The sequence below is a fragment of the Scatophagus argus genome, chromosome 11, assembly GCF_020382885.2.
Source record: "Scatophagus argus isolate fScaArg1 chromosome 11, fScaArg1.pri, whole genome shotgun sequence".
In the NCBI taxonomy this organism is placed as follows: domain Eukaryota; kingdom Metazoa; phylum Chordata; class Actinopteri; family Scatophagidae; genus Scatophagus; species Scatophagus argus.
This window is the reverse complement of record NC_058503.1, coordinates 5,394,166-5,421,791: the sequence shown is the minus strand read 5'-3', so window position 1 is coordinate 5,421,791 and position 27,626 is coordinate 5,394,166. Positions and strand designations below refer to the sequence as shown.

At 41.5% G+C, this 27,626-nt stretch overlaps 1 protein-coding gene across 3 annotated transcripts in view; it reads right to left on the bottom strand.

Annotated features, from left to right (window-relative positions):
• The window catches only part of sema5ba (sema domain, seven thrombospondin repeats (type 1 and type 1-like), transmembrane domain (TM) and short cytoplasmic domain, (semaphorin) 5Ba), a 146,807-nt gene that overhangs the window by 27,332 nt on the left and 91,849 nt on the right, over positions 1-27,626 (bottom strand). For all 3 annotated transcript variants that reach the window (XM_046403888.1, XM_046403887.1, XM_046403889.1), the window contains exons 6-12: positions 23,510-23,572; positions 22,653-22,751; positions 22,326-22,539; positions 16,195-16,480; positions 6,811-6,946; positions 5,343-5,550; positions 4,952-5,159 (exon numbers count right to left, since the gene is read on the bottom strand). In XM_046403888.1, the coding sequence (XP_046259844.1) occupies positions 4,952-5,159; positions 5,343-5,550; positions 6,811-6,946; positions 16,195-16,480; positions 22,326-22,539; positions 22,653-22,751; positions 23,510-23,572 (1,214 nt within the window). The remainder of the gene's footprint in view (positions 1-4,951; positions 5,160-5,342; positions 5,551-6,810; positions 6,947-16,194; positions 16,481-22,325; positions 22,540-22,652; positions 22,752-23,509; positions 23,573-27,626) is intronic.

The following is a 27,626-nucleotide window of genomic DNA, read 5'->3' as shown; positions in this document are numbered from 1 at the left end:
CTCTGTGAAACCATCTCTCTCTTTCTCTCTCAGTTCTTGGCTAGTGAAGTGTTCTTCTGATTGGTCATACGGGCTTAGCAGCAGTGAGCTCTCGAGGCCCACTGACAGGCAGCCACAGCCAACAGCAAATTGGGTTTGCTGGGCTAATGCTAAAGCAAAATAAAAAGCACTCTCTCTCCCTCTCTCTCTCTCACACACACACTGTGGCAAAGATGCGAATGGTCAGTGATTTTCCTTGATGGCCACTTAGTTGTGTCCTGATGTTGTTTTAAACTCCAGCTGCAGGCAGGGTGAGCTGCCTCAGCCTCATGACTACTGCCAGGTCACTGTTAATCACACACTCATACACACACAGACACAGCAAATTGAACCGAAGCCCCTAAGGCTGAAATGTAACTATCACCAGCAGGACAATTGTATGTCTTGTAATAAAATGTAATGTTTATGTAACCGGATGTGTGAGCGGTGCTTTGGCTGAGTTGCAATAGAAAGCCTGATTTGTTCTGTGTCATCCTCCTCACCATTATCCTCATATCTTTAGCGTTTCCTCCTTCTTGTATTTATTTCTGTTTCCATATTTTTTCCAATCCTTTTCTTTCTCACGCTCTGTCTTCTTTCTCCACATTATCAACTGAGAAAGCCATCCAAAAAGCTTCCAGCATTCACTTGAAATGCCAGTGTAAAAACCACACTTCCCTGTCTGACACCTTTACTTGTGACAAATGAGTAAACTAATCCAGTAAAGAAAAGTAGTACACTGACTTTCATTGTAGTGCTTTCTATAGGGGGTGTAAGTACTATGCTACGGTTCTGTGAGACCAGTACTGTTGTAGATTTATTGTCACTTTGACAGTGTGGACAACCCTTAGTCCCTCAGTGAAAGGAAAAAATGCTCTGATGGATGCAACATCACTGTTAAGCTAGCATGCCACTGCAGCCAAAATAAATCACTTCACTAAGATAGAGAGATAAGTGTTGGTTGGAGGACAGAGTGGTGCTGTTAGCCAGGGGTGCCAATTGGCCAGGTCAAATATAATTACCACAGAGGACAAACACACAAGGGCATATGCACACACATATACAATCTCACATGCTGCAGCATTTGTCTGTAAGCTACCACTAAAAGGCCACAGAAACACCTACTGCTGAAAAGGATTAGCCGTGTAACTGAATATGATGATGAAAATATTCTACTCTCAGGACTTGCCAGTTTGGCCAATACGGATCAATAACACAAGAAACCTTAACATTAAAAGCACTTAGACGTAATTGAATTTTCACACTGCAACAACAGCGTGCATTCATTCGAACATGCTGCCGTGAGCTAAACTATACGGGTCAGCATTTTAACTCCATGTTACAAACATGCATGAAACATCTCTGCATTACAGCTTCTGCATTACAGCTACAGCCACAGTCCATCTATTATTCCATTACCAGCTGAGTATTTTATAACAATGCTGATAAGCTCAGACCTGTCCATAAATCACGTCTCACCTTCTCTCTGCCGCTGAGACACCCATCTCAGTACTGTAAATACCACCATTTTTCACTATTTATATGATTGTGTGTATATGTATGATGGGGAAAAGCAGCATGTGTGGCTGCAGATGATCTGCTGTCAGCTATAAAACCATCTGGGTATATTCAGCTGTTATCAGTGTGTGAATGGACGTACGGCTGTGTGTGAATGGGACGACCACACACAAAGCAGAGGAGATGAGGAGAAAGGCTCATTCAGTCAGCAGTACAATGACAGAAAGTGTGTTCAGACAAAGACTAGAATTGCAGGTGGGTCTTTGTAGCCTGAACAGAACTCCCAGAGAGATGGAAAGAGAAAGTTTAAAAATGAATGAAAGAAAAAATCGTAAGAACAAGACCAAAAGTTGGTGGCAATATGATACAAAGTTGCAGCAATCATGGTAGTTTTCCCAATTTCATGCACGTCCCAAGTGTTTTTTTTTTTTTGATTTTTTTTTTGTGATTATTTTCTGAGAAATATGAAGAGAGATAAATTGTTGATCTGGGATTGTAATGTTCAGGTTTTCAGATACGGTGGCTGTGCTACTCTAGTTTTCCAAGCCCTGAGTTATTAATCCGGTATGTAGAAATATCGGGCACATTGGGACCAGGTTTAGGAGCTGTGTAATAGTAAGTCCAATCAGTTTCTTGAAAGAGCTGACAAAGCTGCTCTCTGGAGGTCTTGAAAGCATCTTCGTGAAAAGTCAGCAGCTTTACACTTCATTTAGGTAATTACTTTCCAAAACAGACTTGCTTTAAGGTGTCTCAATTGGGCTCAGCAGGCCCACAGTGAACACGGCACAACAAGATCATAACAAGTGTGACAACAGGGAATATAGTGCTGAGGTGATGTACATCAGCATGTGACCAGGACTCTGACCCCGGGGACAATGAAGACATGACAAGAGGGGACAAGAGAGACGTGAAGTGAGACAAGATCCAAATGGAGGCTCTGCATCAGCACAGTGCAAATCCAGCTTGTAGTGTCAACGAGAATATTTTCACCAAACGAGAGTTTAATATTAGAAGAGGGGAAAGCCAAGAAGGTTTAGGTGAATTTTATTTAGTTCATGTCTCATTTGAATGAAGTATGCTCTACGACACGATAACAAGGCAACTAAGCTCATCTTAGTTCAATAAATGAGAGAACCTTTAATTCAGAAGGTGTACAGTTGCGTTTTTTTTGTTAGTAAGGAAATGCATGAAAAAATGTTTTGTTTCTTGTCAGTTTGTTTCATGTATTTATTAGACTGAAAAGCTAGCTGTTTAATGTATACATCTCCCAGTTAGGGGAGCAGAGCTACACTACTGGACTCTCTACGTGTAAGTGCTACTATGAGACAGGATGGGCTAAATTTGGTAGATAGATTAGATAGTAGATTGAATGTTTGGAAGTGAACTTCTTAGATATATATTACATACTGCACCTTTGTGTCGAAAATAACTTTTCCTTGGCCAGTTGCTTTTTCTGCTGTGAGACTGTGGTGTGTGTTTGCCTGTAATTAGTGCACACAACACAACAATTGTCTGCTTTTCTCTGTTATATATCAATGTAAATTGAATATCTTTTGAATTTTTGGTCTAACAAAACAAGCTATTTTAAAATGTCACTTCTGGCTTAGTCAAATTGTGAATGCCATTTTTCACTAATCAATCAGTTCACTGCTTACTTTTTTCCATCAGTCTGCCCTTTTCTGCCTGCTTCAGTCCCTGCAGACGAGCACAGGTGTCACATTGACAGACAGGTTGACATCTGTCGTATAATGCAGCTCAGTTTTCCTTCGTCTGCAGTGCGAGCCAGCAGAATATCGCAGACTGGATTAAACATGGCCTGTTCCACCCCTCACCCGCATGTCCCCCCCTTCTGGTATCCTTGGAGTCCACTCTTCTTATTGTTTCACCCCACTGTGTCTTAAATAGGACTGTGGCTGCTCGCTCTGCTTTTCTCTCTCTGTATCTGTGTTTCGCTCTCTTCCTGTTCCTCTCTGTGTCTCTCATCTTGCTTTTCTCACCCACATCTTATTAAATGCAACGGTTCCTCTACCTGATGTGTGTGTGTGTGTGTGAGCGTCTGCTCCCATGTGTCTAGGAGTTTGAATTTACTAGAAATAGCGAGCTGACTCATCAGGCAGTCACATATGAGAGCTCATCCAAGCACCAACCCACACACAAATCACACTGAGTAGACTGCCCTACATAGACACACAGAGTGAAAAAAACATCAAACGGTTTGTATGCAAAAATGAAATTGACTTTGAGGGGCTGGGATGGCCAGCTGAGGATCCTGATTGAGAGCACTGATGAGATACAGAGGGTTGGACAAACAGCCAGTGAGCTTTTCTCCCATCTCCCACCCTCAAGACGGAGATTTTCACATGAATAACACTGAAGCTGGAGATGGCAGGGCAAAAGACTTCTGTGTGTGTGTGTGTGTGTGTTTGGGGGGGGCGGTCTTTGTAGCTCTCTCACGCACAAACTTCTCTGGCAGCGCACGGCAGCTTCACACACACTTTTGTTTACCCTCTGATTCAGACAAACAAAAGCCAGAACAGTGTTTATATTATGCAGAACTTCATTATAGGGGTAAAAAACAGCACAACAAATTAATTTCCTCTAGTGCGCAGATACCAGCCCAGTCATTTATCTGGTTCCATAAGGACTTTAATGATTATAGGCGAGGTCTTCCAGACATTAATCCTAGTTGAGGATAGATAATTACCTTCAATAGAGGACCAACCAGGTTTAAATGAATCTACTGCCAAACCCCATGAAATGAACAATTAAATATGCACTGTGTATACCGCATGGCCGCTTTGACAAAGTGTGGACTTATGTCATTGCTGTGGGTTGTCACTGTATTTCTGTGGTGGCTCTTTAAAAAGAGCAGAAAGTGTAGAGGTGACAGCAAATGAGAGGAAAGAGAGAGGAGGAAAAACATGCAAAATTGAACCGATGCAGACGATGCAGCCACTGTATGCGGCACGATGCCTCAATAGAGCAAGTCCCTGTCAGTAGACCTGATCCAGGACCATGATTCAACTTATCAAAGGTGCATCATTTGGTGCTGCCATGGGTGGCTACAAGGCACAGTATAATGTAACAATACTGATGAAGGAGAAGTGTTGTTTTATAACTTCTGACCACAAGTGGCAGCACTGAGCACACTGATGCTGAGCGGCACTCCATCCATCTCTGATTCAACACAAATGTTCATCGTTGTGGTCATTCAGCAGGGGATAGTGTTGGTCTGCAAGGGGATAAAATTACTTATGGGACTGAGACAGGCCTTAGTTGTTGCCATGGATATAACCAATATTGAGATGTATTGGTATGGACTATGTGTCAAATTTTATAAGTGGCTAAGTTATGTAGTATGGTAATTCTGAATGAAAATTTTTCCCTCAATGTAGAAATTTAGAGCAAAACTCACGCCTCAGTTTTGTAGGTGGAGCACCTCTCCAGTGGGATCTTCAGGACTCGGTTGTTGAGCCCAACAAAGAGTGACCTGTCACTGTGCAGGATCTGCAGGCTCAGGATTGGTTCTCGCACCCCTGATGGAAAAAGCTCCATCTCCTCCAAGTAACAACCTTGTAGGTTCTTATTGGGCGTTGCCAGTGCCTTTAAGATGGTGCCATATTCTGATTGGACAACAGGAACAAGGGAAAATATGAGAAATATCTGGTACAGAGACAAATTAAAATGCATTTTTCTGGTGGTCTTTCTTCTTTTTCGGTCCACCTATATCAGACAAAGCATGTTGAGGTATGTTACTTTATGTGCAATATGTGAAAGGAAGTTTTGTCCCTTTTTTATTTGCTAACCTGTGCTGATGTACATAACATGGTAGAGGGTGTCCATGCCCTGAACAATGTCCACAACCAGGTTGGAGAAGCGAACGTCGTCCTGCATGACCAGCGGGTCAACGGACTCTGGCTGCACCACATCGTTCATTAGATAGAGCCTCTGGGCATCCTGCAGGCTGCGCTCAGTCAAACCCTCATTGGGACCCTTGTCATCTATAGTACCACACTAGAGAGGAGAAGCCGTAGGGTGAGAAAAAAGAAAAGGGTGAGGTGTCAGAAGGAGGATGTGAAAATGTGGTATGGATGCAGGAAAATGAAAAAGCAAGGCAGAAAGAATGCAAGTAAAACAATTAAGGAAAACCATTTGAGGGAGAAGAGCTTCACACACCCAGTCGTTGTACTTACCAAATCAATGTCTGGCTAGATTGTTTCAGTTTTTAACTCTAATCTCAGAAACTATAACTTTTTCAGGGGATGAAACTACAGTGCAATTGTGAAGTGACCACAGCAAGAACACTTTCATGACACTGTGGAGCAGAATAAGTATGAAATGACAGCCTTCTGAAAGCTTTGTTTGGGTTACAGAACAGAGCTGTAGATTGCAGCTTCTGCTTGTTCTTTTAGACTTGAAATGAGAGATTGATTTGTTTGTAGATTCCATTTTTTCTGGTAATGTTTAGAGCAGTGGGTGGTTTTAGTAGAACAATGATTTTTGAGTTTCAGAGGGGATCTGATTGTCAGGATTGCTATCTTGCGGTTCTTGGTTCTCTTTGAGCTCTGTCTTATCCCCTGTCTAGTGTCATTTGTTGATTTAAGTTTGAATCAGTTCACCTGTCCTGTCCGGAGCAAAGTGGGGCGGAGCATGCTTCTTCACCTATCAGCCACTAACCTGAACACCTGGCTCTCATCACGTCCAATCTCCTCATCAGACCGCTGCTGCTATTTAAAGATCAGCTTGTCCATTCTACCTTTGCTAGATTATACTGTCAGCTGAGTTGTATCTTGTCAGGCTCACTGCTTGCTCTTTGTACCTTGTGTGTTCTGGATCTAATGTGTTTTTCTCTCTACAGGTTGCTCTACCTGCCTCTGCCCACACAATGCTCTGCTTTGTTTCCGGTGTTGGATTTCAGACTGATTTGTGGGATTTTTGTGGAGTTTGGGCTACCTGTTTTCTGACCCTTATGCACTCACCTGGTGCCTGACTCCTAGTTGTAGTTCTAGACTCTTTGTGTTATCAGTAGTTTGTCTGTAATCTTTGTGAGTGGCTCAGTAAACATTTCTATTATTAGATATATTATTATCATCTGTTAATTTGGAGTCTTCTTTCGCTCTAAGAAATCTTTAAAAAAATCAGGGCTCAGTTGTATTTAAATTATTTTACAGCCATCAACATCTTTGCAAAACATGCTGATTTTTATCACAGCTAGCCAGATCAAAATGAACTGATTCATCTCGTATTTGATAAGTCTTGATGTGATTAACTTACTTGGAAGTTGTGGATGGGATTGGGTGTGGGAAGCCAGGTGGAGCGAGGGTTCTCCTGGGAGCGGAAGGGCCCGTTAAAGGCCTGGGTGATGGCGCTCAGGTTGAAGGCACACACTGCAGATGCTGCAATACTGTTGCTTTATAGAGAAATGGATGAGGAGGACGTGAAAGAAAAGGGAGGATAACAGGGAGCAGAAAGGAGAAAAAAGGATGGGATAGAGAGAGACAGACAGCAGAAGAATAAAAAAATATTATTTCAACAACAATATTTCAAACAGTTTCCATGTTGATAGTGAATGTGAAGCCATATCAGAAATCAGCAGCGGCCAGCTGTGTAATAAAGCCATTTTGCCACATGTTCCATCCTCTTAATGGAAGTCCTATCATTTTTACTTGCACTAAACAGACATGACGTCGCTGGCTGCTTTAGCTGGAGGCTAAGTTATCCTATCAGCACTGCACAGTGAATAAGCTGAGGATATGGGAGGCAATTGTACAGATTATGTGCAAACACACAAACATACACACACGCAGCTGCCTCACAGGTGTGACATACGAGAGTAAACCTCGGCTAAACTGGCACTGTGAGTAAAGTTATTATTGTGACGCTCTTCAGCCATAATGTGCTGCAAGGTAATGAGTTTCTTAACTGCCTGCTGCTGCTGACTGTTTTTTCCCTCTTTCCCATGGACCCAGCACCACACTCAGGCTTTTTACTACACAGTAAACAGCCTGCTGCCTTAGCCTGGCTTGCTGATAAACCATCAGTTAGAAGATAAAGAGTGATCAAAGAGCCAGGACAAGACAGAGCCACAGTGAGAGAAACTCAGACGGCGAGGCCAAAGGAAGAAAGCCGTTTCAGTGCCTTGAGTGAGGACTAAATCAGTCAACACTGCTTCTTGCTTAAAAAGCTTTCCAGGGTTTTGTACTTTATCACAGTGAGGCCTACATTTCTGGCTATCAAGGGCTGGGTCGCTTTTGTTCGGTTTTGATTTCATTTTTTTTTCTTATGACACTCATCTTTTACATGCCATATACAGTATATTTATTTACAGTTACTGCAGTTACAGGCGGATCAGAAGTGCCATCAGCTGAGAGGTCACTAGTTCTATCCGTGCTGAAGAAACTCTGAAGTATTCTGAAGCAGTCTGGTTGTTTTAGCTGCTGGTCCATAGATGTTCTACACTCAGCATACTGTATGTCTGCATATGAAGGGACAGAATGTTCTGGGCATGTAAGAACAATGTTGATGGGACAAACTGGGCACTAGTATTGCCCAACAATATCAAATGAAAACATCAGTATAAATTTCCTATTGTTTTTCTATATTTATTATCTTTCATAAGTCCTTAAGAAAATTTAAAACAATCATTTCTATCCTTAAATTTACCTCAAAAATGTTTCTAATCTGCCCATCTGTGCTTGTTTTTGTTGGTTTTGCTTTGAATATTACTTCTCTTAGAGATCAGTTTCAGGACTGCTAGACAGCTAATGTGTTCTGTCATTACTGCAGGGTGGAAAAGTGCTGTGGCACTGCAAATGAGCTCTGGCTGAAAATCAGGAGAGGCCAGAGAGGTGGCTCACTGACTGATCCGTGGGCAGACGAAGACAACAGCCTGTAGACTGCAGCAAAGGGACCTTTCTATTTTTCAATGTATTGTGTGAAGACAAGAGTGACAAGAAGGCAGAGACAAAGTGTGTGAAGCAGAGGCAGTACTGTGGTGAGCCAGCAGTAACCAAACTCAAACCTCGAGGAAACCACAGGCTGCAATAAGCACGAGCTGCAATAAGTGAGCGGCAGCCGCAACAGTTTTCACAGTCTCACATCCACAAACACACAGTTTGACATAATAGGAAGTTAATGTGTGGGTTTGTGGTAGTGCTGTAGCTGCAGCGTGCACTCAAGCCAAACTCTACACAGAAAGCCATACACTGTCCAGATTATTTGAGATCTGTACTCCGACAGTGTGTTGCTGCACGTAATGCCAAAAGAACAGAGAGAAAGGGAGCAGTGGAAAGACACACTAATGAGTGCAACCCATATGTTTTGAGTCTGTCTAAAAGCCCAGGAAAGTAACTGAAAAGCTCTTTCGCATCCATGATGCTGTTTGCAGCTGCTCTCTGAGGCCCAGCACCATGATGATCACTTGCATTATGAGTGAAGCTCCTTCAAGTGATTCATCTCATCCCAACAGTGTGATCCTGTCACTGGTTGTCCTCTGAAATACTACTTGATTTCCTGTGTTGTTTTACAGAACTAATCCCCCTTCACCTCTCTGGTGTTATGTTCTTTTTCTTTTCTGTGCTCTGAACTAATTCCACATTTAATCAAATCTTCGTATCCAATGTTGCTATCCCGTGGCAGATAAGCAGTTAAAATAAGCTCTAGGTACAACATTAAAATGCTGTTCTCTCTTGAGCAGAACAGTAATAATATTCCTTCAATATGTCTATTTACATAACACTCTGAAAAGCACATTTTCCTGAGTATGTTCACACTGTTTTAAAGAAGGATCATACACAGTTTTCTTACTGTCAACATCACCTGAAAGTTCTGCTAACAAGTGTGTATATCCAAAGCCTGATACACATATTCCTCTGGGCCACAGACACATTGTCAGTGTCTTTTCAATAGATTCACTGACAATAATAAAGATATTGAATAATGCCAGCTTACGCCTTCAAGTAAAGGAACTGAATACTTGTTTCTCCACTGTCAGCTGGCCTGATATCCACAATACATCATTTCAGATGCCGGGACAGTTTTCCACATGAGTGTCTGGAGGCCAAGGAAAGAGATTGTTAGAAAGGTAATGAACTCCTCAGTGAGCCTGGCTGTTTGGCGTTCTGAGAGGCACAGTGAATACAACAGGGAAACACAGGTGGCTGATATGCATCTCACTCAATAACCTTATCTTTTTGGGCTGGTTGCTGGTATAGTTGCTACTGCGTGTTTAAAACAACACGTTTCTGTTCATGATGTTCCGTTTTCAGGCCTAAAACGTCAATCATTTTCCTTTTTGACTCAGTTGTTATAAGTACATGATTTGTCCTGTCATGTCATATTAATCCGCCATTTGTATTTTCTTTCTTTCTTTCTTTCTTTCTTCCTCCTCTCTGATATGTATCTGATGGTATTTAACTTTCTAAAAAGCATTTGGGTTAACATTTGTTTTTAATGTGAAAATATGCATCCATCACTGCAGAGAGAGAGTCCAGCGGAGTCCAAGTGAAACCTTGGGTATTTAGCTAATGCACATAACCTCATTTTATGTGAAGAAAGGAACAGCTAAAACTACATTAAGGCCAATGTTTCAACCTCAGTGAATACCTGCATCGCAGCAGAAAAACGAAAAAGGCCCACTCAGCAGAGCTGCACGGCTGCAGGGACCAGAAATTGAACTAAGGCTGCCAGGATTATCCATATTTTTATACCACACAACAATACCCCAGCAACAGCAACAGCTTTGGCCCAAAACAGTCACATTCAGGGGCAAACTGAGTCAGCAACACCTACATTAAACAATAAAGCAACGCCACAGGTTCAGTAGGTTGCACAGGAATCCAGATGTCGGCTGCTATTGTAAAGAAGCACACAGTTTATCTTATTGTAATAGCACTGTTATCATGTGAGAGATAAAATGTAATTGCTGTATATTTTTGAGTCCAAGGTTGACTTTACCTATTTTCACAGCATTTCCAATCAAATGCAAATTGTCCCTGAGTGAAGAAAACCAAACAGAGTACATACAGTGGGTACAATTTAAAGTAATCTTGAAAGAATGATAAAACCGCTGATACACAAGCAGCAAATCCTGTCAGACTGTATTCAGATCAGGCTCAGGCTTCCGCTGGGGTCCCACAGTTCATTTCAAGGTAGATTTGATGTCAGCATGTTGATGCGATGGTAAGAGAACGTAAAATCAGAAATACTGTACAGCAGTGTGGCTTGTTTCACCTGGCTGCCCAGTATATATCATTTCTCACCCACATCACATCTCATCTCACTTGGGGTCAGTCACATACTGCCAGTGGAGAGAAGGGATATTAGGATCTTTAAGAAGAGTTCTGGGAGTGTCAGCTTACACATGTGTCCCAGTGAATTTAAAATGCATGAAAAACACCCACTGACCACAAAGCTCCTTCAGGCTGATGATTACATGACATGATAATAAGACTGGCTTGTCATTTGGTTTCATGGCATTATTTAGTCTGACGTCGTCTTCCCTTTTGCTTATTTCTGTTTGGGAGAGTTGTTTTTTTTTTCTTTTTTTTTGTTGAGTGACCTAATTCACCTCATTTTCAGATGACATGCAAGCTGACATTTGTGAGGAACAATAAATTTAATGTGTTTCACAATCATCGAAGAATTGTAATGATTTACATTGCGACAGTGGCACTGTGGCATCGCACCAATCTCAGCCACATTTGTCAGACGAAAAGATGGCGTTCCCATTCTTAATCCTGTCTAGACAATCTGTCTGTTTTTTTCTTTTTCAATTTATCATCCTCAAAAATGAGGATGATAAATTTATCAAAAATAAAGATTTATCAAAAATGACCCTCACAAGCTTCCACAGCCCAAGTTAATGTCTTCAGCAAATTAAAACTCAAAGTCTCCAAAGATATAACACAGAGAAAAGTAGGAAATCCTCATATCTGAGAAGATGAGACTTTCCTCATAAATGAGACAAATCAATTAGAAGACAAATCAACTATCGTGACTACGTCAAATAATTTTATGTCAATCTACTAATACATTAATGGACCAGTTCTTTCTGCACTTCTCCTCATCCCACCCCAAACCTCTCAGATATGAGACCTTATAAGAACTATTGAAGAGGACGGGGTCAGGGAAGTCACCCAGAAATAGATAAGGAGGCTCATAATTAGTTAGTAATGGTAGGTTAGACACCTCAGCAGGAGAATCTCGCTGCTGCTACTCCGAGTCCACGACAGAAGCACCCTGCCAATAAGGGCCTGGAGTTAATTAAAAGACCTGGCTGTGCTCTAAGGTCTTAAGTGTCCTTATTCTGATGGAATGCTAAAACCCCCACTACATAACTGCTCGACAGGCTCCGACGGCTGCTGCACCTCTCAATGAAGTTACAGCTGAATCATTTCCGTTCTCCCCTGCCTCCTTTGAAGTAGGGCTGGAATGATTAATTCTATTATCGATCGATCTGTTGTATGTTATTTTTTTGCCTGATTTATCGAACGGGGCTCTCCACAGATTTTACACATCAAAATCAGAACACCATTTGTGAGAAGCACTACTCAGATAGTGAAAACAGATAGTGGAAACAGTTGTATAATACCCTCTCAGCTCACCAGAGTCAGAAAACAATAACCACTGTGATGTTTTATTTATAACAGAAAACCTGTGTTAGAACCTAACCCGTTTACCACTTTCTCATCCAGACATACATGATACCCGTTAGCATTGGTTTAGACACAAAAGCTCCTTTGTTAGGTCTAAGAAAAGATCTGTGATGTTTGGTGAGCAACCTCAACCTCTACCCCTCCTTTGAGACTTTCTCACTTTGTGAACTACTTTGGGTTGTGCAGTTGCTCTAATCATCTCATACTGCCATAGATGTATTTGTATTGGAGGCGATGATGTTCTTGACTTGTCTTATGGTAAGTGTTTCTGATCATTCTTTTTTTTTTTAAGAGTGATACCAAAGTGCTGGAGCATATTGTCATTTTTTTGGTCAGTGAAATGTCAGCAAGAAAAGCTCATCACAACTTCCCAGGAATTGAGAAGAGATCAAAAATCATTCATTTGCGGTGAACTAAATCACAGCAAACCAGCCAATTCTCTCATTCAACAAGCTGGAATCATTTGTACATTTTTACATGAATGACTGTTAACTAATAATCAATCAATCATAAATAATCAATAATCAATCACATTTCCTCTTGGTTAATTGTTAGATTTCATGATTCAGGACAGCGGATGGGTTAAAAAATTAATTAGGATGCCATCACTGCCATTTATAGAACCTGACAAGTTATGTCAGAAAAGTAACAGCAAGAGAGGAGCTCACTGTGCAGTATTGAGACCTGGCCCAGATTGCGAGCAGACAGAGGATAAGTACTCTGTTCCAACTCTTCCTGCTCTGTTTTACAGCCCCAAACTCCTGGGAGCAGCTGTGAGCCTGTTCAATTTAGGCCAGACAGATGGAGACAGTGTTTGTGGTGATTGCATTAACATATCCAACCTCGACGAGGGAGGCAGTTTTGGAAGGAGGGCCGAAGAGTTGCTTCAGAAAGGAAGGGCAAGGAAGGAGACAAAGGACGACGGACAAAAGCTTGGAGCTCGCTGATTTTTCTCATTACTGTCCCCTCTCTTTCTCTTTATCCCTCTGGCTTGTTTTTCTCTCTTTACCATCCCTCACTCTCTCTTTTGCTCCATTACTAAAGATGGCTGCAGACTGACGGAAAGCAGCCATGTGGTGGCAAATACCAGTGGCTTAACAGGTGAGAGGCAGGATTCAACTTCTCCTCTGACAGAACAATGAATACCAAGAGCCACGCTTGCTCACGTACACACACACACACACACACAAAATAAAGCCCTACACCTGTGCCCCCAAGAGTTGGACTTAAGTCAGACTCGAGATGCAGATCTGACGACTTACCAAAATTAGACTTACCCATTTTAAAAACATATGGCAACATGTGCTTGCATTGTGGTTTGCCTGGAGAGAATCCCTTTAAATCAAACATGTCTGATATTTGCTTCATATCTCAGTTCAGAGGCACTTCAGCATTCAGCAGTACATGGAATCTGTTACCACAAAGTGTTGAGTGGAAGTTTTATTCTTGCATATTTTATTTTCATTTGATAAGTAACTACAATGAAATTCAGACTAAGCAAAGTTATTCCTCTTTTAATTTAGATTTGCTTTATGCTCTCCCCTCATTCCTCTCTTTTCCTTTCTCTTCTCTGCAACTCAGGGAGTCTTTTATTTTGGTTTTGTTGGGAATAATTGAGAGGGAGAGATTCTGTCTGAACCAAAACACGCGTGATTTGTGAACAGACATGTGACTCCACATACAGACTGCATCTTTTAATATGCAACCCCAGATCTCAACTGCCTTCCCAGAATGCTGGAAAGGTATGGAAATGGCAATTTTGTTTTTGACAAGTGCCATAGTTTCAGTCAAATCCCTGTGTACTGTCCAATGGCCCTAAGTCTGCTGTTAATCACCTTCTCATGTAAGTCTCATGTAAGTAAAGGAAACATAATAAGAATATTTGCAAATGGACTGAGCCAAATGGATAACCCAGCAAATATTCATCAAGCTGCTGTGACCAACCAACATCTGAAAAAATACTCAAACTTTAACCCAGTGGTGAGTCTCAATAAAAGGTCATGAGGTCATCAAAAATATTCAGAAATATTTACCAGTTTGTCAATATGCAGAGTAACTGTTAATAGTAACATCTTGATGTTTGCTCTGGATTGTGGTGCAGGACTGACTGCCTAAATTCAGTGACAGATGCTGCCACCCTCTACTCAGGCAGAAATGTGATGCAATTACACTTTTAGTTAATATGAAAAGCATAACAACAGCTCTGGTCTTAACACTCTGGCTCTGACTATTTCCTCTCTGTAATGAAGTGTGTGACACCCCCACCTGGAGCAATCAAACACCAGAGGGAGTGTGAGACAGACTGCACAGCCAGCCCGGTGGAGAGCCACATGCATCCACACTGATCATTAGCAGCAGCAGGGAGGCTGTAAACTCTGGAAAATTGTCTCTGTCTGTATAGGTGGGAAAATGACGGAGTACCAAACCATCTGAAGTGATGAAATCTGACGACTAAATGATAAGAAGTTGAAGCTGAAGTGTTTTGGCGTGTGCGCGTGCGTATAATGACGTTCCCACATTAGTATTCTTGTTTGCGTTTTAAGAGCTCTTCAGCACAGCTGCAGCTTGTTCTGGTGGGGCTGTTCATCTTTTCTGTTCAACAGTGAAGGCCATATTTAGGAGTAAAGCATGCGTAAGGGTTACATCACAATATTTTTAGCTTCTGCAATGTCTATACAGAAGCAAAAGTGTTTGTCCCATGTGGTGTACAACTGAAGGCTTGTATTTATTCCAATTTGTGTAGATTCTTTTTCACTTTAAATACATTGATATATGACGAACTCAAGATAAACTCTTGATGAACTGATCTAAAAACATTCCCACCCGCCTTCCACCAATTTGTTTTCATCATCTACACACTAAGCTGATTTAGATGATAAATATCAGAAAAGTTCAAAACATTTTTTTTCTAGCTGTAAGTATTCCCTCTGCTATATTCTACTGAATTTGAATTATAGCATAAATGATGGATATAAGCACTGTATCAGGTTACCACTGTTCATCCTTCTTAAGATTAATTATCCCTTTAATTAGCCCTTTAAGGAAGTATGCAATTGCAAATTTGGAGACCATGAAGGAAATAATGACTTGCAAGTCTACAATAGATTTATGCTCACCGAGGAGTAATAAAAAAGGTCTGGCAGAGATTTTTAATAATTCCTTTTGTGTAAATAACAAGATGTTGACTAATCATTTGTGTGTGCATATGTGCCTTTACAGATAAAATAAACTTTTGGGGGGATCTGTAGTGGGGCTAAATACCAGGAACTGAGATCCCTGTCCCACCAGGAATTTTAATCAAAATCTACAAATACTTTCTGGAACCCAGGAGTTGGTTTAGCATATGTGAATTTTTTCTGATTATTTTAGAGAGCAAGTATGAATAACGTGGGGTGCAAAAATGCAGGTGGTTCAACACAGACTCAGCCTCCACTCAAAGCAGCATTCCACAAGCGGAGCAATGAGTGCACAGGAGCCCTAATGGTACAACTAAACCTCCAACAACAATGTTCCTGTGAATCAAAATGTGGAGACAGCATGAATACAGCTGCATGACAGAGATTTTCATTTGTTGTTGCCATTGCATGCAAGAAATATCCACAGGTCATTATTATAAACATGGTCACCCATGCTTCCTTATGGGTATAATCATTTGGACGTATGAAAGGAGGGGAAGGAACAATTCTGTATGGTTGGCAGTGTGTACATTTGACAGGAATTGTTCTACTAAAAAATATAATTTGAAGTTCATTGATTGAGAAAATTAGTTGCCAGACGTTATGATAATGAATTGATGGTCATATTTCAAGCATAAATGTCAAAATGGTTGTAGTTTCTTAAATGCAAGGATTTGCTGCTTCTCTTTGACATTTATGTTAGTAAATGAAGAGTCTTTGGGTTTTGGACTGCTGTTTGAACAAGAGAAGTAATTTGAGGACATCATTTGATGAGCATATTTCAGATTTTAAAGGCTAAAAAATGGATGTGTGGGGTGTCCACTCACACATTGGTAGTGAAGATGCCATAGATGAGGTCTTGCTCGGGCAGGTAGAAGGTGCTCTGGAGCTCGTTGTAGTAGAAGGGGATCTCGCCCGAGCGCGAGCAGTTGAGCCTCGCCTTCATGAACGTGGTCCAGGTATCCTCCAGGAGAAATCGGCCGCCGATGTCATTCTTGCAGACTCGCGCCACGCGGGAATAGACCGTCTTGCCGCAGTCATGCTCCACCGCGTTCTCCCTCAGGAAGAAGAAGGTGAAGAGGCCGATGTCGTAGGCTGAGATGAAGTGGGGCTCTGCCGGGAGGTAGAAAGGAGGGAGTAAGAGGGTCATTACGCAGCGACTCCAGGGAAATAGAAATATTTGCAACATTTATCATCTAGATGTTCTTGCTTTGACCCCTGGACTCCTTATTATTGATTGCAATAACAACTTCGAAATTCTACTGTTGCACTCCTGTTTCAGATGTTGTGGAAAACAGCCTCAAAGTCAAATGTGTGAATGAGCAGCAGGTGCTGAGGGAGGAGGAGGGGTGAAGAGGAAAAAATGGTTGCTAATAAATCCATCTGATGTTTTGATGGTAAATCCATGGAGCTATGTCTGCTTAACTGGATGCCTGTACTGCTTTTATTGCCCTGGGTGACATAGCCAGTGATTAATGGCTCTCTCTCTGCTGGGTGGGTTATCCCGTAAAGCCGACTGAATAGCAGTTTGAAAGGGACGTTACTGTCATCCTTTGTAAACACATGACTTGTCACAGAATACTAATTCATTGCTGTGTGAATGCAGCCAAAAAGAGCTTAAATTTGTTAAGTCCATGCAGTCTTGAATCCAACACATGGAGGCTGATTTAACAGCTACATTTTTGGAAGTATCACATAGATGTCTTTGTTCTGGTTTAACAGAATCAGTTCATCCAAATTCTTCAACTTACATTCTCTCCACTCACCTTTAATATTAGCTTATTATGCAGATAGTTTGGGCTTATAGATAAGTTTGACATTTTAAAATATTTGCATCTGACATTTCTGACAAGTGGAATTTTGCTTGTGGTTCTCACAGCATTTAGAATTACAGCTGAAAAATGCAAAAGCAGTGTGTGTTTTCTTAAATGCCCTGGTTACTCTTGATAATCAGGCAAGATTCACTGGAACTACTTTAGATAAGTTTAAAATTCCATGTGTCCACAGTGAGAACCTACTGGTTAAACTGCACTTGGGTAATTTGAGTGAATTGACCCATTAACATCTAAAGGTATATGATTATATTGTGTCACCATCCAGTGCATTGTTCGAAATGAGTCAGTTTGTAGTAGTTCATGAAAAGTTGACATTTTGGATTGGTGGTGCAGATGTGCTGTGAGGCTTTGTTCAAATCAGCCAGAATGTTATCTGTTGAAGTCCTTGGAAGGCACTGAATTTGTGAGCATCAAGCTGACATCCCGGGTGATACTGAGTTTGAAGCCAGAATTCAAATAATAAAATAATTTAAATAGGTCAGTGGTTGTTATAGATTCAATATTTCAAATATCACTTGTTTCTGAACAGAATAACTCCATTTTGTCAAATCTTTCAAGAGGTAGTCTGAACATAACTTTAAAACAGAAAGATCCACGTCGCTGTTTTGACACTGACTGTGACTTCATCACATTTAGCTTTTGATTCTCCTGTTTTCTACTGCTGTGTTTGTGTCGTCTCTCAGGCGAGTACTACGCGTGTGCACAGACAATGAAACAGGAAAAATACTCCTCTGCTGCTGTTGCTTCAGTTTCCCACCGGGACCCATTTATTCACAAAAGCGCAAAGAGGAATGGAGGAATAAAAACCTGAAACCCTAATTTGCACAGAAGCATGCAAACCCATAAACAAAAGAACTGATGTTACAAACAGTCACACATAAACCCACGCTCTCTCTCTCTCTCTCTCTTTCTCTCTCTCTCTCTCTCTCACACACACACACACACACAGAGACAGAGAGTCATGTTTCCTTGCCCTATGGTGCAATTACATTCATTGGAGACATACTCAGACATACAGACATAACCATAACCATAACCATAACCATAACCATTACTTGCCTAACTCGAATCTTTACCCTAACCTTTACCTAAACCTCAAACTCAACCTATTATGGAGACTTGTGGGTGAGAAGGTGAGTTACACACACACACACACACACACACACAGAGCAGGCATAACCTGTTAACAGCCATGATGGAATGTACCTCAGGGGCTAGTGAGGCTTTTTATAAGATAGAAGTTTTGAAATGGAGCAGAAAGAGACAAAAACACTGTCCACACAGCTACAGCAGGACAAACTCCATTTCACATCTGGGGTAAAAACTAACCGTGGACCGACCGGAGGTGAAGGCACTTGTGGCGTAAAAAAAAAAAACAATTAAGAAACAAGAAAGAGGGAGTTCAAAAAAGTTTTGTCCAAAACTTTTTGAAATTTAAATCAAATTATATATTGGCTATTTTCCATAATTGCGGTAAGATCTAGTGGGACAGCAGCAGCGGCTAATTTAACAAGTGATCTACTCAAGTTTACACTTAATGAAGGAAGCCCTAATTAGTGCATTCTCCATTTTCATTTAATCACATGTTTAAACAATAAAAATGTTATTTAAGAAAACAGAACAAATCCCACATATTCATCAGTATCATTATCATTATTATTACTAGTAGTGGTAGTATGCATTCCATCCAAAGGTATCACTGATTGTTAATATTTGTGGCAAACCAACCAGTGTAATACAAAAGTTAGCTGGTGCAGATGAACAGGTCAGTGGTGTCATGTCTGTAGGCTGGCTGTCACTTACTGCAACCAAGGCAGAAAAGACAACCATCATAATGAGTTTGTGCTACTTTCCCTACAGCCAAAGGCCGCGTGAAGTAGATAATTGTGTTTACGCATGTATCAGCTAAGTAATAATGTGTCAGGATAATGTGTGCGCACACAACATGCCTGAGCTGCTCTGTCAGTGTTCACCACAGCCTTTCTGTGTTTGCATACCTGTGTTTATGTATACTGTACCAGAGTGAGGCCAAGGGCAGGCGGAGCTGACAGATTCTGCATAATATTACTGAAGCTGCGTGGGTGCAAATGTGACGGATAGACTTTTTCTAGCATCCTGCTAAGCGGTAAACAGATTGTTCAATCTGGCAGGCTGGTTGGGTGCTGAAGGAGTGAAGCTGCCATCACTAACATCACATGATGCTTTAAATCAAACACAGTTACAGTGTAAAGAGTAAGGCTATTTAATATTCACATAAACACATCCTGTAGGGATGCAGGGATGCAGAAATGATCCATAAATAACTGGGGGGTGGTTTAGGCCTTGTTGCTTGATTATGTCCAAAGAAAAAAGATGCACACTTTTTTGACACACTTTTTTTTGAAAGGTGAGAGGAGAGTGAGGCAAATAACAGAAATATAAATAAATATGCTGGTACAAATAAAGTCTGTGGAGGATTGAGAGAAGTGCAGAGACATTGTTTATGTTATTTCACAGGAAACTCTATACCTCCCCTTGTCATTCAGATGCATGATGGGACACAGTTGGTCGGTGCCTGGCAGGCTACCAATCCAATAAGGGAACAGATTGATTAGATCCAGGACCCCCTCCCTGCCTTTGGTTCTCCTGAAGTGGAGAAGCTTAGAGCTGGAAATGAGATTTTCATTCACACCCCAAATCCAGCGGGAACACAACTCCATAACCCTCACCGACGCTATGAAGCAAAGCAGGCATTGTCTGTGATGCCAGGGGTGTGTGTGTGTGTGTGTATAGCTGGAGTGGAGTGCAACATGTGTGTCTGACTGTGTGTGCAGCCAGCTGTGATTATGCTGATGAGGACACTATCTACTTTGCTACTCATCTTTTTCCCTCCCACATTCTTGCTATTTCTGTGTCTCTCTAAAGCACACACACACACACACACACACACACACACACACACACACACACACACACATATCTTGGACACACATGGAAGCACATGCACCTTGCATATTGTCTAAATACATATATATATATATATATGTATACACACACACAAGCACACTCTCATATGCACACACAGTCAGTCGTGTGAGGCATGCTGTGTGTTGTAATTTCACCCTCTCCCTGCCGTGAGGAATAATTACATCGCTCACTGACTCCTCAGTCTATCTCCTGTGCTTCCCTCTCAGCCTCATCTTCCTCCCTGGTCTGCACCACTCTCATCTCTCCTCTCCCATACAAACCTTCATACTCTCCCACCTACCATCCTTGCTTGCATTTGATCTCCCCATTTCGACTTGTCCATTCTCGCCTCTCCTTTATTGTAGCCAACCCTGTACGGTCCAAATCTTTCACAGTCTACTTCTCATCACAATGCCGCTGCTCTGACATATGTAAAGATTTATTTATTACATTAAGTGCATTCAGCGGTGATGATTGTTTCATTAATGCATTAGTCAAACAACAGAAAATTAATCATCAACACCTCTGATGATGGATTACTTGGTTAAGTCTGAAGGCTCAAGCAGAAAATGTCAAGTGTTTGGTGAGTCTTTGCTGCTTGTTGCTGTTTGAATTCACTGTAAACTGATTATCCTGCTTGACTGCTGGTCAAACAAGGGAAACAAATTCAAGACATCATCTTAAGCATTGGGAATCTGTGAAACTATACTTGAATAAAGTAAGGAAATAACTGACAAATTAATAAATAATGAAAATAATAATGAATTGCAGCTTTAGTTACAGTCATATTCTAATTTTAAAGCCAGCATTAACCCTGTGCATTTTCATTTTATTTTAGTTTTTGTTCTTGTCTCATTATGCCTGTTTTACTATTTTCAGATGTTCTTTATGAGGAAATTTTTTCTCAATTCAAATTTAGTTGTTTAGTTGACTCAAAATGTGAGAGGTTTTTACAGAACATAAGAGGCATTAGCAGATCACAAAATGGAACATTAGGCTCTGTAATTGGATGTTAGTAATCAACTTTTTTAAATAGAAGATCCACATATTTTCATAAAGTTATTGGGTTTTTTTTTTTTTAAGATGGTTTCACATCTGTCCAAGTCTTCAGTGCTCCAACTGTCAGTCATCCAACTTTGTCTATGAAGCAGAAAATCAATCTGACCTTTACTTGGAGAGCGATGGATTCCTAAAATAATTCCTCCCACTTTGCTTTTCTACATACCTCCATTAATCTACTCCTCTAATCGTTTCTGCATATCAAAGGCGGTATATGACAGCCTCTTCAACTGAAAGGTCCATCTACATTTCTGTTGGAGTCAGGATGTGTGTGGATGGATTTCTGCTGCGGCAAGCTCAGAGGAAAAGGCGCAGTGTCAGCAGCAGGGAGATTATTGACACCGACACCAGCAGGATTGACAGCATTTCATGTTCTCCGCCATTCCATAAATCCCACCAATTCCTATGCCTAACCTGTACTGTGTGTTACGCACACAACTTCAAATCCAAACAGTCCTTGTAATCCTTTGAAAACACCCCTGTCGGACTGATACATCTTGGTGGCAACAAAGGAGCCGATTGTGTTGGAAGCAAAAATGCATGCTTGGCCCATCTGTCGCTCCAGGCAGGGCTATGAAAATGTTTAAAGTAATAGATGGACTTTTCAGAGATTGTTTTACACAAGTCTTTACCCTGCAATTTAACCTTGAGTGGATTATTTTGAAATCCTACGAGAGTTCAGATCTGATGAAATTACTGATCTAATTCGTTTCTCACGCCTGAGACAAGACACTGACCCTGTAAAACAACGAAACTCTAACTTAAACCAGTGAACTCTGGATCATTTCATGAATACTTCTTTGAATTTCACAGTGCTTTCAGTGGTCTATCATGAATGTGAGTTAATCAATGAAAACTAATAATCTATTTTTCTAATAAATTAATCGTTATTAAGAACCTGCTGGTTCAAGACCCTCCAACTGAAGGATTGGCCGCTTTCACTGGTTTTGAAAGCTTGGTTGAAAAGGGTCAAATAATGAACCTGTTAGTTACAAAAATAAATGACGAAAAAATAATTAGCTACATCACTGAAAAACATTAACTTTAAACAAATTATACTGAAACACTTCAGCATGATTCATGAATCATACATAGTACTTCAGGTTGTATTACTGTACCATTGAGCCATTTGGAGTTGTATTGTGCGGTCCGCAGAGGTGGCATGCCGCCCAGGCTGCGGTATATGACAGGGTCTCGGCCAGAGAAGTCAATGACGGTGGCGGCGTACAGCTCTCCGCTCTCTGTCACCACCGCTGTGGAGTTGTGACGAGGGTCGTATGGGCAGCGAGCCACGCCGTTCACCCGCTCCAGCACGCTGCTCATGTTGCCCACCTGCAAAGGGTGAAAATACAGAGAGGGAGAGACAGGGAGTGGAGAAGGTTAAGTCCATAGTGTTTTCACTCAGCTTCTACTAAACGAAACACAAACACACACTTATCTGTTACCTCTCTGGTTATACATAGTGGCTGGAAAGCATTGGTTCCACATGTCATGACCTCAGTCTTGTTCACCAGCAGGACTCTGATGTAGTTCTGACATTCAATCTGCAGTGAAGTGGATAAAGAAGAAAGCTTTGATGTGTTGCTGAGAACAATGGACCAAGTCTTCTGGTATCACTCTGGCATGGAACCAAAAGCAATTGAATGTCTGCCTGCTCTTGTAAGCCCATTGTTCAAAAATAAGAATACTCGTTTGGAAGTGAATGGAAGCCTATTTGTGACATCGACAAGACGCTCGACAAAAAGTCAAGTACTGTGTTTGAGTACAAAGAGTCAAATCTGTTTTAACAAAGGCATGAAATAGATTTATTGGTAATGAAGCGTTTTATATAAGTATCATTTTTGGTAAATGGTGGCCCTTTGTGTTGTGGCACAGAACTGGGATAATTGCAGTGATGTAGGTTTTGCTTGAATTGACTGTCTGTTTCTGTGAATTAGGTATAACCCTTTGCTCTTTAGCCACTGTGGGAGGTAAGAATGAGTTCTGACAAAATAATCGAAATAAAACAGCTGATCGCTATGTGGGTTATCGGACATATTTGAAAGGAAGTCCTTTTGTGCCTTACTATCTTGCTTTAAGGCTGTCTTGTGTGCATTTTCCTTCTCTTCCTTTTTCCTTTCTCTTCACTGCAAGAAAAACAACCCCTGATTGAAGGGTTTGAAATAGCTGTTCTGCACAGAGCCCTCCTCTAAGGCTCATAAGGCCCTCGCCTCAGCAGCCAGAAGATATCAAGATAGCCCTACTCTGTAAGCCAAGAGGCGCTGACATGAATTGCTGTAATTGGGGGCGGGATCGAGGTTACCTCTGTTTTGCCTTTGCTCTGACAGGACCGCCTGGTTTCCTCGTCCGGTGCCCATTCTGTCGCCTAGGAGACAAAAACAAGAAAAAGCCAAGGGATGACAAAGAAGCCCAGAAGCAGTCAGCTGAGGCCTTCAGATACCACAAAATAGTTACGCAACAACTGACTGTTGCTAATACTGTAGGAACGCACAAAAAGATGCATGAAAAGACTTTAACCTCATTGCTGTTTGTTTATTGTGTAAACATGGCGACCGGCTTGCTATCCAAGAGCTTATTTGAGGGTATCGGGCAACGTACCCAATGAGGCAGTTGAAGGACTGAGGAGGGCATTAGCATGTAAATGGATTTCTCTCCATCTTCTTTTTCATTCTCCCACCTCTCCATCTCTTGTTTGGAAAGTTTGTAGCACAACCCTCCACCCCCCTTCCCCAACTCCTCCTGCCCCATGCCACCCTCTTCCCCCTCCCTCTTACAAGCCAATTATATTCCTGTTGATGGTTGTATCTCAGGCTTAATTAAGAATGCAGGCAGCAGCACCGCCCAACTGCACTGCAAACACACTAATGCATGTACATACACACATGCTGCTTGGCCACCAGAGCTGCACTGGCTCTTGGTAAGAGGGTTGAGAGATGTCCCTCTCTTGGCATGAAGTGTATATGTGCAAGGTGCCAGAGGACCCCCTGTTGTGTGTCACTGGCCTCATTTTACTCATCCTCCTCCATCTCCTCCTCCTCTCTGATCTCACTGCCCGAGTAGGAGGACTGCCAAAATGGCTAAAAGTAAAAAAGTCTGCCATTGTACAACATCAATCTATTCTCCATTTCTGTCTGTTTCCTCTTTACACAAGAGGACCCACGGTAGGATATCTAGACTATCTACATCTTATAAATTGCCTTTCCAGGACATTCAGCCAGTGGGAAAAAGTTGCGAACCAACATTCAGTGGAGTTCACAACTGAGGCCAACCTGGTGTCAACACTTAACTAGGTCAGTGTTCCAACAGCCAAAAGGGGGACTCATACAAACAGTACACATCTTAAACATCTATATCCAATTTTGGAAAATTTGATTTTTTTAGGTGTGACTTCGTCCAGCAGTAAAATCACAAATGCACTTTTTGTTGTTGTTTTAATTTAATTTTTGTTGTTTTAAAAAAATTCTAAAATTATTGAATACATAATACTGCCATTGTTTTGAATATGCCTCTTCAATAATAAGAATTAGAAATAAAACTGTATAAGCACATTTATTGGGAACTCAAGACTGCCTAAATCTTTCTGGAAACAAAATACTGAGTTCAATATAAATAGATATCTTATTTCACAGATCATGGAGTACATTGACTATGCCTGAAAGAGTATAAGTTCATGATATTGCATGATTAGTCTCAGCATAAATTCTTGCTAATGAGGAAACACACCAGACTGAACAAAACTATCCGCAGCCTAATGAGCTTGTCAGACATCTGTACACTGTCCTGGGATTTCTTTTATTGCTTGCTGTAAGCTTATATCCAGAAACATTCATCAGTATGTGATTGTTTTTTGATTGTTCACACTGCCAGCTATCTGTGCTGCCAAAACACTGAAGAGGAAGTCCATATTGTTGATGCCGTGTTTGATTGTGTGAGACAACCTTAAGCTCCACTAATCAACAAAGCCACCCAGTGAGCACTAGCTGCCCAGCACAAAATGACAGATAGATAAAGTTAGCAAGCAGCTCGCACAGTGAAGCATTTAGCATTTAAAAAGCCAGATGTTTTTCTGTAGAGGGTGTAGACCAACCAATAGCTAGCGAGGAGACATGCGTTCATCAGGTGGAATCAACAAACACAGGCAACTGTATTTTAGACCGAAAAACTTATAATGTGATTGTATGTCATGACTGTGGGTGTGTCAGTATGTTTTAGAGTTCTTCTGCCTCCTGGTGGCCAAATAATCAGTTATCCATCCATCCATCAATTATTTTCCATACCACTTATCCATCAGGATCACCAGGGCGCTGGAGCCTATCCCAGCTGACTGCAGCCAAGAGGTGGGGTTCAACCTGGACTGGTTGCCAGTCAATCACAGGGCTGGCACATGAAGACAGACAACCACATACACACACACTCACACCTGGGGGCAATGCAGAGAGGCCAGTTAACCTAATGTGCATATTTTTGGGGGAAGAAGCTGGAGAAAACCCACACAGACACAAGAAAACACGCAAACTCCACACAGAAGGGCCCAGACCAGGAATCGAACCTGGAACCTTCTTGCTGTGAGGTGACATTGCTAACCACTGCACCACCATGCTACCACAATCACATTAATTGCATAAATTCATCTTTTTGGCCACTTGAGGGCCACCACAACAACCCACACCAAAGCACTGACATTTGAAGACATCAAAAAGTCATAGTGTAAATGTGTTTTTTAAACATCCAGCCAACACTGAGTGACATTAAACCATCATAAAACCGAACATGCTCAAAAATGCTAACACACTCCATGGATCTGAGGAGAACTGCAGTGATAATTCTGTGAGTATGTCAATAATTTTACATTAGAAATATTAATTAGAGCAACTTCAACCCAGCTAAACTAAGCCCAGAAATCAGATAGGATTCAGAGATTGAGACAAATTCATTAGCTATGTTTAGCTCCTGCAGCTGGCAGAGCATCGGTAAGTGGGCTCTAGCCCACATTGATAGTTACAGCTCATCTCCCTGTCTCCCACAGCAACTCCCTTCAATTAACCTGCAGTAGACGGCACTGGGGAGAGAGAGAGAGAGAGAGAGAGAGAGAGAGAGAGCAGCAGGGGCCACTGATATAAAGTAAACTGTGATTAAAATGAAACTTGAGCTCCAGACACTGAACATAAAAATAGACGAAGAAATAAAAATACCAGAAGTAGTTAATGTGCTCTGCTGGAACTCGACTATCTAGTCATGTGGCTCGTGCTGCCACCAAACAGTACACTGACAGCCAACAACAACCTCAAATCCACTTCCCATGAGCACAGCGAACAGCGTGGCACCTGCCATTCAGAGAGCAGCCCCGCCCCCTCCACGGCAGTTCATCACTGTGCCTGTTGAAATGAAAACACTACTCCTCCATGGCCCCTGCCTGTCAGGCCCTGACAGCCTGGGGACTGATGGGATGACGTCATTGTAAACACACACACACACACACATACACACACACGCACACAGGGTGATGGATGCCTTTGCGATGAATCATGGCTTGGGGCATTACCATCTTTTCGGCAGGGTTCCGTCTCCAAGGATCTCCATCGGCTTAACCCTCTGACCTTCACCAGAAAGTGCCCCCTTCCCCCTTGCTCCCCCTCCTCCCCCCCCTCTGTCCATCTCCTCGTCTTCACACCACTTTGGAACAAAGCCACACTCACACAGAGCCTGTGAGAATACCAATTCCGCCTCGGCATCCTCTCCCTCAAATACCTTCCCTCTGTACCAAACCGTGAAAGGCCTGGCTGCCATCAACAGGATGAATTAAAGCTGTGTGAACATGATTTTCACCAAAAACTCTTGTTAATTCCGAGGGTCTCACTTGCCACATAACAATTCATTTGTAAAGCAGAAGAACAGTGCATAGGTTCACTCACAGTCACACTCTAACCTCTGCTCACTTACGGTTATTGAAATATGCAGCAAAATGAAATAAATGTATGTCGAAACAGATTTAAAGAGAATTGATAATGAAAACTAACAAAACACAATGAAATGACATAAAAAAAAATCTTCCATTTCCATTTCTAAAGTGACCCACTTTGACCTGTCATCATTACAGAGAAGGTTTGATTTGGTTTAAAGATGGAGCAGATCATCTCATGCAGCTCAACTGCAGCTCTTTTCTCACTCCGTCATATCAGTTACAATTTTTGGCAAAACAGCTTGTACCTTTTAAAGAGACATCTGCTTTTACTGTTTTTTAATTAGTTTGTTTAAGCCATTTCTCTGAAGTCCATGAAGCAAGAGATGTCTGTAGTTTTCAATTACTAATACACAATGCTAAGGAAATAAAGATTCAAGATAGCAGCACACAGCTGAGTTCAGCCACCGTCAGTCATGAATGAGGTGCAAACATGTACTCAATAATGCTTGGAAAACAC